Source organism: Lissotriton helveticus, chromosome 11 (assembly GCF_964261635.1).
Source record: "Lissotriton helveticus chromosome 11, aLisHel1.1, whole genome shotgun sequence".
Lineage (NCBI taxonomy): Eukaryota > Metazoa > Chordata > Amphibia > Caudata > Salamandridae > Lissotriton > Lissotriton helveticus.
In genome coordinates this window covers 172,474,790-172,488,258 of record NC_136072.1, presented here as the reverse complement: position 1 = coordinate 172,488,258, position 13,469 = coordinate 172,474,790, and the positions used below count along the sequence as shown (strand labels likewise).

The following is a 13,469-nucleotide window of genomic DNA, read 5'->3' as shown; positions in this document are numbered from 1 at the left end:
TAGTTTTTTGGATCGGGATCTTAAATAATATATAGTGACCAGTTTAACAAAAAAGCAGTATAAACCTGCACATATTGAAGTATTCCTTGAATGGGTGCAAATGTGCTTCTTTTTGAAATTGGTAGTAGTAGGCTTGGAAAACTGTGCCAGTCTTAACTTTCCCTTTTCTGAATCATTTTGTCCACCATAAGCGTGGAAGGGTATACTCAGATGTGAGTCCCTTGCTCATTGCACCATCAGGATTCAAGCAAGCCGGGCCGACGACGGCTGAAATGCCAGAAACCGGTCCCCGGAAGCTTGTTTCCTTCCCAGTATAAGAATTGGCTTGGTAGTTTGGTTTGCCCTGTTCCCATCATGCACTGGGACAGGAACAGACTAATTTGCATGTAGCCAGGTTCTGAGCTGGGATGGTGCAGTGAGCTAAAAAAACGGTGATGGATTAAGCCCTGATCTTTGGACTGGGTAAGAGTGGTCTGCTTATTTCAGACACTCTGTTCATCACCACCCCCTTTTCTGAATCATTTTGTCCACCATAAGCGTGGAAGGGTATACTCAGATGTGAGTCCCTTGCTCATTGCACCATCAGGATTCAAGCAAGCCGGGCCGACGACGGCTGAAATGCCAGAAACCGGTCCCCGGAAGCTTGTTTCCTTCCCAGTATAAGAATTGGCTTGGTAGTTTGGTTTGCCCAGTTCCCATCATGCACTGGGACAGGAACAGACTAATTTGCATGTAGCCAGGTTCTGAGCTGGGATGGTGCAGTGAGCTAAAAAACGGTGATGGATTAAGCCCTGATCTTTGGACTGGGTAAGAGTGGTCTGCTTAATTCAGACACTCTGTTCATCACCACCCCCTTTTCTGAATCATTTTGTCCACCATAAGCGTGGAAGGGTATACTCAGATGTGAGTCCCTTGCTCATTGCACCATCAGGATTCAAGCAAGCCGGGCCGACGACGGCTGAAATGCCAGAAACCGGTCCCCGGAAGCTTGTTTCCTTCCCAGTATAAGAATTGGCTTGGTAGTTTGGTTTGCCCTGTTCCCATCATGCACTGGGACAGGAACAGACTAATTTGCATGTAGCCAGGTTCTGAGCTGGGATGGTGCAGTGAGCTAAAAAACGGTGATGGATTAAGCCCTGATCTTTGGACTGGGTAAGAGTGGTCTGCTTAATTCAGACACTCTGTTCATCACCACCCCCTTTTCTGAATCATTTTGTCCACCATAAGCGTGGAAGGGTATACTCAGATGTGAGTCCCTTGCTCATTGCACCATCAGGATTCAAGCAAGCCGGGCCGACGACGGCTGAAATGCCAGAAACCGGTCCCCGGAAGCTTGTTTCCTTCCCAGTATAAGAATTGGCTTGGTAGTTTGGTTTGCCCTGTTCCCATCAAGCACTGGGACAGGAACAGACTAATTTGCATGTAGCCAGGTTCTGAGCTGGAATGGTGCAGTGAGCTAAAAAACGGTGATGGATTAAGCCCTGATCTTTGGACTGGGTAAGAGTGGTCTGCTTAATTCAGACACTCTGTTCATCACCACCCCCTTTTCTGAATCAGTTTGTCCACCATAAGCGTGGAAGGGCATACTCAGATGTGAGTCCCTTGCTCATTGCACCATCAGGATTCAAGCAAGCCGGGCCGACAACGGCTGAAATGCCAGAAACCGGTCCCCGGAAGCTTGTTTCCTTCCCAGTATAAGAATTGGCTTGGTAGTTTGGTTTGCCCTGTTCCCATCATGCACTGGGACAGAAACAGACTAATTTGCATGTAGCCAGGTTCTGAGCTGGGATGGTGCAGTGAGCTAAAAAACGGTGATGGATTAAGCCCTGATCTTTGGACTGGGTAAGAGTGGTCTGCTTAATTCAGACACTCTGTTCATCACCACCCCCTTTTCTGAATCATTTTGTCCACCATAAGCGTGGAAGGGTATACTCAGATGTGAGTCCCTTGCTCATTGCACCATCAGGATTCAAGCAAGCCGGGCCGACGACGGCTGAAATGCCAGAAACCGGTCCCGGAAGCTTGTTTCCTTCCCAGTATAAGAATTGGCTTGGTAGTTTGGTTTGCCCTGTTCCCATCATGCACTGGGACAGGAACAGACTAATTTGCATGTAGCCAGGTTCTGAGCTGGGATGGTGCAGTGAGCTAAAAAACGGTGATGGATTAAGCCCTGATCTTTGGACTGGGTAAGAGTGGTCTGCTTAATTCAGACACTCTGTTCATCACCACCCCCTTTTCTGAATCATTTTGTCCACCATAAGCGTGGAAGGGTATACTCAGATGTGAGTCCCTTGCTCATTGCACCATCAGGATTCAAGCAAGCCGGGCCGACGACGGCTGAAATGCCAGAAACCGGTCCCCGGAAGCTTGTTTCCTTCCCAGTATAAGAATTGGCTTGGTAGTTTGGTTTGCCCTGTTCCCATCATGCACTGGGACAGGAACAGACTAATTTGCATGTAGCCAGGTTCTGAGCTGGGATGGTGCAGTGAGCTAAAAAACGGTGATGGATTAAGCCCTGATCTTTGGACTGGGTAAGAATGGTCTGCTTAATTCAGACACTCTGTTCATCACCACCCCCCTTTTCTGAATCATTTTGTCCACCATAAGCGTGGAAGGGTATGCTCAGATGTGAGTCCCTTGCTCATTGCACCATCAGGATTCAAGCAAGCCGGGCCGAATACGGCTGAAATGCCAGAAACCGGTCCCCGGAAGCTTGTTTCCTTCCCAGTATAAGAATTGGCTTGGTAGTTTGGTTTGCCCTGTTCCCATCATGCACTGGGACAGGAACAGACTGATTTGCATGTAGCCAGGTTCTGAGCTGGGATGGTGCAGTGAGCTAAAAAACGGTGATGGATTAAGCCCTGATCTTTGGACTGGGTAAGAGTGGTCTGCTTAATTCAGACACTCTGTTCATCACCACCCCCTTTCCTGAATCATTTTGTCCACCATGAGCGTGGAAGGGTATACTCAGATGTGAGTCCCTTGCTCATTGCACCATCAGGATTCAAGCAAGCCGGGCCGACGACGGCTGAAATGCCAGAAACCGGTCCCCGGAAGCGTGTTTCCTTCCCAGTATAAGAATTGGCTTGGTAGTTTGGTTTGCCCTGTTCCCATCATGCACTGGGACAGGAACAGACTAATTTGCATGTAGCCAGGTTCTGAGCTGGGATGGTGCAGTGAGCTAAAAAACGGTGATGGATTAAGCCCTGATCTTTGGACTGGGTAAGAGTGGTCTGCTTAATTCAGACACTCTGTTCATCACCACCCCCTTTTCTGAATCAGTCTTAACTTTCCAGGCATACTACTGGCAATCAAACACCCAAAAGGAGATGGGATGAATGCTTGCTAATAGTGTAACCAGTGGCAATCACCGGGGGTAGCATTCGAACACATGTTGTTTCATCCACTGTGCCACTCTAGACAGAGGACCACCTAATGCAAATCTGTTCTTCTTGGAAACAGACTATCCTGTATGGTGGTCTTCTAACCCATCCACCCAACAACCCACTATTCTTATAGTTGGGAAATTTGAGATTCATACATTCCGAATCTCACTGAGTAAGTTATGCACCTACCCCTGAGTATCTAGGGACTTTGCACCACCAGAACGTCACTTTTTGTAACGTTCTGTGGCGCAGGAGCCTTCTCCATATTTACGAGGCAGCACTAAGCCACTTTTTTTGACTTAATGCTGCCTCATATAAATGGTTCCCTTTAACGCCATTTTCTGTATTAAAGGGGCGTGCAATGGGTGTTGCTGGGGGCGTTCCCAGCAACATCAATGGCTTTTATTTTTTTGTAATTCTTTTTATTATACTTAATATCAACAAGGCATACTTCTTCCAGTTGGTATACATACTCATTAAAATCCAGCAAATTACAGTTCCAGTACATTGTCACATTAATAATTGAACCAACATATTTGTGAACAGAACACTGCATGCCATAAACGTCACCCTCCTTAGAAGTCCTCTCCCAAACCTTCATCAGCTTCCTCCTCTGGTGGTTCACAAATATTTCCCCTGAATGCATTCCAAGCCCCCCAGATCTTGCCCCTTTTTCGAGGGCAACCTCGCTTGATAAATACCGTTCTTTCTGCTACCATTGTCGCGTCCATGTTTTTACACCATGCGGTGAGTGTCGGCACTTCCATTGCATCCATGGCTTTTTTGACACTGCCCCAGATTTACGAGAAATCGTAAATGTGATGCAGCACCAAAAACGTGTGCCTTCACACGGGGAGGCGTAAGGAAGGCAGAACGAGGAGAAATATAATTATTTCTCCTTGTTTTTCCTTTTTTTATGTGTGCTGCATTCTGCAGCACACATAGAAAAAGGAAAACACCTCTTGTGATTGTTTTTGTGTAGGAAGGTTTCTCTTCCTGCAGAAAAACAATCATCCCCTCAACACAGGTACCCTTGCACCAGTGTGCAAAAGTGCCTGCGTTGGTGCACGGCAGCCCATTCTGCGCTGGCGCTGGGGAAAAGCACAGGAATGCGCTGCCCTACGACAAAAACACATAAATGAGGCCCCAAATTTAAAAAAATATTTGGAGTTGGTAGATTACCCAGGGTGCAAATCGATCCTGGGCCCAAATACCACAGCTTTCCACATCATCAAAAAAACTGAAATTCCAAGGAAAATTCTTGATGTCTCCACCATGTATTTGGGGGAGATTTCTGGTCAGAGTGATTGGCCAGAGACACAAGTGAGGACTGTTTTAATTGGGAGAAGTGTGGGAAACACAGAATAGCACAGCACTTGGGGCCAGATGTAGGTTGCCAATATCGGCCGTTACCGGTGGGTATTTGGAGTTTGAGATGTAGAGGGCCTAACTTTACAGAATCTGTAAATTTACCGATTCTGTAAATCCAGATGTAGGTGGCACTGAAAACAGTGCCACAGGCCCTTAGGAATTCATTATTTACCACCAAATAATACTTGGTGGTAAATAATGAATTTCTGTGTACATGCACATCTGTGCATGTACACCGGTGCCATGTGGCACACATACATTCCCTGAGGGCATGTATGTGTGTCACATTGCACACAAGCCAGAATCAGGGGTGCAACAGGGTGTCAAAGTGACACCCTGTCCCCCTTGTAAAATCGGTAATTTTACCGAATCGGTATTTACCGATTCGGTAATTGACATTGATTCCTGTGGGCCTCAAAGCCCATAGGAATCAATGGCAATTACAGAATCGGTAAATACCGATTCGGTAATTACCGATTCTTACCGATTCGGAAATTGAATAGGTAAAAATACCTACATCCCGATTGCCAGTTCCTAAATACCGAATCGGTATGATTCGGTATTTAAGAATCGGTAATCTGGGATTACCTACATCGGGCCCTATGTATTTTATTATTAGATTTCAGTCTGTTTTTAGCTTCGAACTGTAGTTGTTGTGGAAGAAAAAATACTTTTTGCAAATCGTCCTCTGAATCATGACATTTTTGAAACCCCAAATTCAAAGTCATAGAAACACCCACTATTCCTAAACTCAGGGTCTTGGGCACATTTCAAAACTGCAAGGTTTCCTGCATTTTCATTTATTAGATTTTACCTTATAAATTGATGCAGGGTTGGTACAAAGTGAAATATAATTACAATCTGCTGCGTGGTTAATGGCTCTAGGTCTCTCATGTTGTGTGACAGCCAATAAACACTATGGGGGATATTAGCAAGAACCTCATTACATTTACTGCCGTTTTAGCGGCATGAAACTGCCGCTAAAACGGCGACAATGGGCTTGCTAATATGCATTACAGAATTCCAATAGAAGCCCAGGTTAGATGTCCTGCACATCTAAGCTGGGCTTCTATTGGAATTCTGTAACGCATATTAGCAAGCTCATTATCGCCGTTTTAGCTGCAGTTTCATGCCGCTAAAACGGCGATAATTTTAACGAGGTTCTTGCTAATATGCCCCTATATATCCCTGAAAGCAGATGAGTATTACAAATGCATGTTATTGTTGTAAATCTGACAGTAAATACTGCTGCCTATTTATATATATTTCCTACTGACTTTCATTGGTTTTTGGCTTTAATGTTTGAAACATTTGAAAAATCATGGGCGACCTACACAAATGCCCCCTTGCAGGATTAAAAGTTTGTCATTTTTTCGAGAAATGTAAATTTTTCCAGGTTCATTCATTAGTTTCACACACCTTTCTCCCCACAGCCTTCAAGCTGAGATACTGACTACTACTTAGAAAATTCTAAAAACTCCAGTGATCATTTTTTTTTATTCGGGCTGTTTCTCATAGCTGGGAAGAAGATCATCCTAGCACAGCAAGTATTTTGTTGATGACATTTTTTGAAAATTATAAATATACACTTTCTTTGACAACACTTTTTCCCTTTTACCGAAAAAAAACAACTACATTTTGCTACATATTGGGTTTTTCCTAGGTTCCCTGCAGGTGAATGCACAAACCATGGGTGCCTTCAGAATCCCCAACATGTCAGAACAAAGGACGTAAGTTTGGCCTGGCTATCTTTTGTGGTAAAAAAGTAATGAAGTCTTAAGTACTGGTGGGAAAAAGCCTCAGCACTTTAGGGGTTAATGCCAAAATAAAAATTCAGCAAAAATGTTATCCTGTCCCCATAAGGGAGGCTTGGCCAGCCTTGTTTTTTCAACGAACTACAAAATGCATGATGACAATTACATTCCCATATGTATAATGTGAAAAGTGAAACTACTAGTGCCAGAACGAGTAACTCAATGGCTGAGAGTTGACCAGTATGGTACTTTATGGAAAAGATGTCATGCGCCTATCGGATTATAGATGTGCGCGTATGCTACAAATATGAAATTTTACCTTGAAAAGTAATTTTTATATCACACCATGGACCCGATTGTAGCGCTCTAGTGCTCCGAGGGTCTCCCTTGAGCCCCGGAAGCACTATCGCACAATGTAACACTTTCTGGCCAGGCGTGGCCAGAAAGAGATAAATAAACGGACAGGAGTGGCACGGCACTTCCTGTCCAGACCAGCACTGCGTGTGCGTGTGTACTCTCTAATGTATTGCGATGCATGTGCAATAACCATTGTCCCACAGGCAGCCCCAGATCCCCACACTGGCGACGAGGGTGGGATCTGCCTAAATCAGCGTGAGCCAGCTGACGAGGAGGTCGGAGACACAGCGCCCCAGAAGCGGCAACACCCACACAGAAACCGGGCAGAAGACCAACAAGACCGGCCCAGCAAAAGAAAAAGAAAACGGAGCCACGTACCGGTAAGCAGCGTAGGCCAGAAGCTGCGTGAGGCACCGGCAACGAAGACCCAAAGCGGCAGAAGACGAGGTGCCGAGGCAAGACGCGGCCAGCAGGCCGAGCGGTGCGCGCATGCGCAGACGGTAGGGGCCGACTCCCTCTAGAGTCGCGTGAGCACACGAAGGGTGAAAGCAGCGCACAGGCCCGAGCAGCACGAGGCCCGAGTAGGCCCGCAAAGACACAGAAATCAGAGGAGGCTCCACGCGCATGAGGGGAGACACGCGCGCAAGAAAGCAAAAGGAAAAATAAAACAAGCACGAGCTAAGCCAAAAGAGAAAAAAACAAGCACGAGCTAAGCCAAAAGAGAAAAAAAAACAGGCACGAGCTAAGCCAGAGGAAACAGTGAGAGGACGATATAGCCATAAGTAAACAAGGCCGGAGTTAATAAAGATAAAGAAGCACGCCTTGGCTATCCAAAATGTCCCAAAACCAAGGAGGAGCAACAGGAGGAGCACCACAAGCGGCAGCAGTTCCCGCAGCTCAGCCTCCCACTCCATCAGCACACTCACAAATACAAGCCCTACCACCATTCAGCGAGTTAATCGACCCGGGCACGGCAGCGCCACGATGGGCCGTGTGGTTAGGGCAGCTCAACAATTATTTTGTCGCCACCAGGGAAAAAGACAATGAGGTAAAGAGATCACTCTTATTACATTTTGGCGGCACGGAACTCTATAAACTGATCAAACACCTCCCCAACACCGGGGCCGCCACAGATTATGATGCTGCAGTCACCGCATTAAATGCCCACTTTGATCCCCAGCTGAATCCTCACTTTGAGAGATTCAAGTTCCGGCAGTCCAAACAACGAGAAGGAGAGACAATGGACGCGTTCCACGCACGACTGAGGGATCTCATAAGCACGTGCACAGAGGACGACGAAAAGAAGGAAGTAACAGCACAACTCATCCAAGGATGTCGTAACAAGCACTTGAGAACTTTAATCCTGAGACAACCGCGAATATCCCTCGACGAAATACTAATCCTTGCAAGGTCGCACGAACTATCCGATGCCCGCGCCACTGCAATGGAGGCGGCCCTCAATCCACAACCGGATACAGGGACAGTAGTGAAGACAGAACGAGTAGACGCAGTGCGCACATTTGGCCGAGGAGGCAGAGGACGTTGGCCGACCAGAACACAACGCCGGACGCCATGCGGATACTGTGGCAGAGACGAGCACAATCAAGATGGCTGCCCAGCACGTGGAAAAACATGTTCAAAATGCGGAGTCTCCAACCACTTCGCAAGCGTATGCAGAGGGGGTTTTCACGGACGGAATGTCTCAGGGAGGAAGACGGCCACTGGAGCAATCAGACAGCTATCGTTAGGCGATGTCACGCCATCACGATCAGCTAAATCACAGAAACAACTACAGCAGCAATATGATGAATCTTCCACAGAAGACCAAGATGAATGTTATTACGTGTCGTTTGTCAGCGAACTGAAGAAAAGACGACGACCACAGCCGAAATGCCAGATACTAATTCATGGGTCGCCGGTGACCGGAGTCATCGACACGGGGGCCACAGTGAATGTGATGGGCATCCAACATTACAAAGCACTAAAACCAAAGCCCAAACTGGTCCCATCCAAAGCCAGAATCTTCACCTATGGTAGTCAAGAACCACTCCCACTACGAGGGAAGATGGTAGTACAGGTCAAAGCAGAGGACCAACAGGTACTGACGACATTTCATGTGATAGACAAGGAAGCAGACCTACTAGTAGGGAGTAACACAGCAGAAGACCTATGCCTCATTGCCTTCGCGAATGCAGTGAAAGCGCTGCAAACAGACGACATTCTACAAATGTTCCCCAAGTTATTCACAGGCCTTGGGACTATCAAGCATCCACCCATCAAGCTGCACATAGACCCTGCCATACAAACGATAGCGCTAAGACATAGAAGAATCCCATTTCACCTACGCGCCGCGGTAGAACAAGAACTGAACCAATTGGAGACACAAGGAGTGATCGAAAAGGTATCTGGACCGACGCCATGGGTGTCCCCCATGGTGATAGCTGAGAAACCGCGGCAACCTGGAAAAATCAGAATATGCATTGATATGAGGATCCCTAACAAAGCCATCCGGCGAGAGCACCATCTCACTCCAACTGTAGATGACATTCTGACAGACTTGAATGGAGCCCAATGGTTCTCCAAGTTGGACCTCAATGCAGGTTATCATCAACTGAGGCTAGCAGAAGAGAGCCGCTACATAACGACTTTCTCGACACACCTTGGACTGAGAAGGTACAAAAGACTAAACTTCGGGATCTCGTCCGCGGCCGAGATGTTTCAGAACACTATCAAAGAGATCCTTTCTGGGCTCCAAGGAGTGCTAAATGTCAGCGACGACATTTTAATCCATGCCAAGACAAGTGAAGAACACCACCGCAGACTAAAAGCGACGCTGCAGCGACTGGCGCAGTACGGCGTGACACTACATAAGGACAAATGGCAATTCTTCAAAAAATCCATTGAGTTTTTTGGCTACGTGTTTGGTTCAGAAGGAGTCACCGTAGATCCCCGCAAGTCACATGCCATCAAAAACGCCCCTGCACCTACCACAGCATCGGAAGTGCGGAGTTTCCTAGGGATGGCGCAATACTGTGCAAGATTCATCCCCAATCTGGCCACGATTGCTGAACCACTAAGAAACCTAACCAAGAAAGAAAACTCATGGAAATGGACAGAGACCGAAGACAAAGCCTTTCAGCAAATCAAGACAGCCTTGTTAGATAGCACCACAATGGCATACTTCAACACTGCCAAACCCACAGAAATAGTAGTAGATGCCAGTCCAGTCGGCCTGGGAGCACTGATCTCACAAGAAACCGAGCCGGGAGTATGGTCGCCCCTAGCGTTTGCAAGCAAAGCACTGACAGCGACAGAATCTAGATACTCGCAAATCGAGAGAGAGGCCCTGGCAGTGAAATGGGCTTGTGCACATTTTCACCTGTACATCTCCGGACATCCCTTCAGAATGGTGACAGACCACCAACCACTCATACCCCTATTCAAAGGCACAGCTCCTCACCCGCCACCTAGAATAGAGCGATGGGCAATACAAGTGCAACAGTACCAAATGGACCTAACTTACCGCCCAGGGGCGAAAAACCCTGCAGACTTTCTCTCTCGTCACCCCGACCCGGAAGGATGCCGACCGACAGAACATGCTGTCAGCTGAATCGTGCCCCCGGGCCCTCACGGCAGAGACTATCATATCTCAGTATGAAAACGATGCCGTCATTCAACGAGTGAAGGATGCCCTGCAATCAGGCTCATGGGAGAATTTCCTAAGGAATGTCAGTGGGTGGAACGAAGAAGACAGAGCTCGCCTGACGCAGTTCTGGAGAGTACGATATGACCTGAGCCGGGCTAGCAATGAGTTGATTCTCAGAGGCCACCGAGTAGTCATCCCCAAGACATTGCAAGAAAGAGCAACAACGCTAGCTCACGAAGGACATCAGGGCACCCGCCGGATGAAAGCGCGGATGCGGGAAAAGATCTGGTTCCCCAACCTAGAAGAAAGTGTCGACACAGTAGTACGACAATGCCGAGCGTGCCAGATAACCAGCGCTCCTGACGCCCCTGCACCTGTGATCACGGAGGAACATGCTCCATCACCATGGTCATGGCTCAGCCTAGACTTTGGAAGCTTCCCAGACGGGAGAGTCACGGTAGTGCTAACTGACAACTACACCAAATACCCAATTGTAGACCTGGCTGCATCTACCAGCTTTGCAAACATCCGCCCCATCCTAAGCAAACCATTCGCCATGTTCGGAGTCCCTCTTGTCATCAAGACTGACAATGGACCCCCGTTCCAGGGGAGCGAATTCAAGGAGTTTCTACAAAATCTGGGCATCAGACATCACAGAATCACACCTCAGTGGCCTCAAGCAAATGGCGAGGTAGAACGCTTCATGAGAACAATTAACAAGACTTTACGAATTGCCACCTCAGAAGGAAAAGACCCCGAAGATGCACTACAGGTTTTTCTAAGGGAGTACAGGAGCACACCCCACAGCACTACCCAACGGTCACCATGGGCGCTAATGCTAGCTGGGCCAAGAAGAGACCTACTCCCAATGGCAGAGAACTGGACGCCAGCGCCATACTCTCCCAGTCACACTCAAGAGAGGCGGAAGAGAACAAACAAGAAAGCAAGCTATCAGAGGAGAGCTCAGTCAAGGACCCTACGTCCAGGAGAAACTGTACTAATCCGGACCAGAAGACCAGGAGGGAAATTCAATACAGCGTTCGAATCTGAACCATGGGTCGTCAAAGAGACCAGGGGCACAGCTATAACCGCCAGCCGGAATGGAGAAGAGGTAACCAGAAACGTTTCCTGGTTCAAACAAATACCACCAACTCGACAGCATCTGCCCGCTCAAGATGAGCATACAGCAGACGACACAGAGAGAGAGACCGGAGGAATCGGTGAGACAAGCACACTCTCGACCGCAGCGGAGCAGGACGAAACAGCTCCTACATCACCAGAACATGTACAAGAACATGCACCTACCAGAGGCAAGTGGAGGTATAACCTCAGGCCGAACCCTAAGCCAAATCAGAGACTAGCTGGTTTTGTGTGCTGAACATTTGTTTGTATATTTTTCAAAATCCAAGTTGGGAAGGGATGTAGCGCTCTAGTGCTCCGAGGGTCTCCCTTGAGCCCCGGAAGCACTATCGCACAATGTAACACTTTCCGGCCAGGCGTGGCCAGAAAGAGATAAATAAACGGGCAGGAGTGGCACGGCACTTCCTGTCCAGACCAGCACTGCGTGTGCGTGTGTACTCTCTAATGTATTGCGATGCATGTGCAATAACCATTGTCCCACAGGCAGCCCCAGATCCCCACACCAATTACGACATTTGGTGGTACAAGAGCGGGCAGCTCGTCACCACCACGCCCCGCACCGCCAAGAGTCACCGCCGCCTGCATGCCAGATTACATATTTTTTGTAGTCTGGTAGGCGGGCAGCATGGCCATCCCGCGCTGGTTCTGTTTACAAGACTCATTATGAGCCTAAATCAGCACCACCGTGGGACCGCCAGTGTATTTCTTCCTGTGCATGAACTCGGGGTGCGGAAATAAAGGGAGGCACATCATGTGCTTCCCTGCAGGCACCCCATGCACAGGGGCAAGAGGGAGCCGTGTAAGGCCCTCTTTCTTTCTTCACCTCCATCAGTTACATGGAGGAAGAACTTCCATGAGACCGCTGGCGGTGAGGAAAGTCATAATATGCTTGCCGATACCTCAGGGCCCCACCAAGCTTATTGCGGCCCTCAGACCGCTGAGGCACCGCCAGGGAAATGCGGTTCCGTGGGGGCTGCTGGAGGTGCAATGGTGGTCCGACCCTCTAAGTCCTAATAGGGGGGTCGGACCGCCGGTGCGGCTGGACCACTACCGCCACGCCCCGCGAGTCTGGTGGTCCTCAGACCGCCAGACTCGTGATCAGGGGCTAAGTGTCCTAGAAGAAAATGACAGTCTCATTTAATATTCTGAAGGCAAATACCTGAATGAGGGTCTCGTGGTGCACTTCAAAGTTCATCGACAACAAGTTTCCAAAGAAGAGGACAGGAGTTGGGCCGGGAGGAAACCGCCTGATGATCCACCGCTGTCTGAGAAACTGCGCAATGAGGAGAGAGACCACTACAGCCACTAGAAGCTCACCAACCAGCGCCATTATGTCTTATACAGCACTGCCTCCTCTCCTACAAGTGCCCAATCTGGATATTTACCTCCCTCTGTTCCCTCACTTTCAGGGGTTTTTTCCTTTTGGTTCTCCTCAACTTATCTCTCATTTGTTAACCATTTTCGCTTGTCTTTGTACCCCGCAATCAATCCATCCCTCCTTTGCCTTCAATAGTTGCTCTCTTCTTTTCTTCTGTATCTCACTGTTGTTCTCTCTGCAGTGGATTTGATTTTGAATTATTCGGCGTCTTCTTGCAGGATTTCTACAGAACTATTTTCTCTGTGTGTACTTCCGCCCCACTTTTTGCCCTGGCATACGCCACCGTTTTCGGAAAACGCGCAGGAATATCAAACTATAACCGGCCTGGAGAAGCCTCTATTGACAAGGCCCAGTTATTTTTCGGCATGGGAACGGCCCCCTTATGCGCAGACCAAATACTGGTTAATTATTAAATGTTTTCTACTTCTGTCAGTTAT

At 48.1% G+C, this 13,469-nt stretch overlaps 1 protein-coding gene across 1 annotated transcript in view; it reads right to left on the bottom strand.

Moving 5' to 3' along the window:
• The window catches only part of LOC144791729 (cytochrome P450 2J6-like), a 165,375-nt gene extending 152,152 nt beyond the window's left edge, over window positions 1-13,223 (bottom strand). The window contains exon 1 of the mRNA XM_078666497.1: window positions 12,814-13,223. Within this exon, the coding sequence (XP_078522623.1) occupies window positions 12,814-12,984 (171 nt within the window). The 5' untranslated portion in view covers window positions 12,985-13,223. The remainder of the gene's footprint in view (window positions 1-12,813) is intronic.
• Window positions 13,224-13,469: the final 246 nt, after the last annotated feature.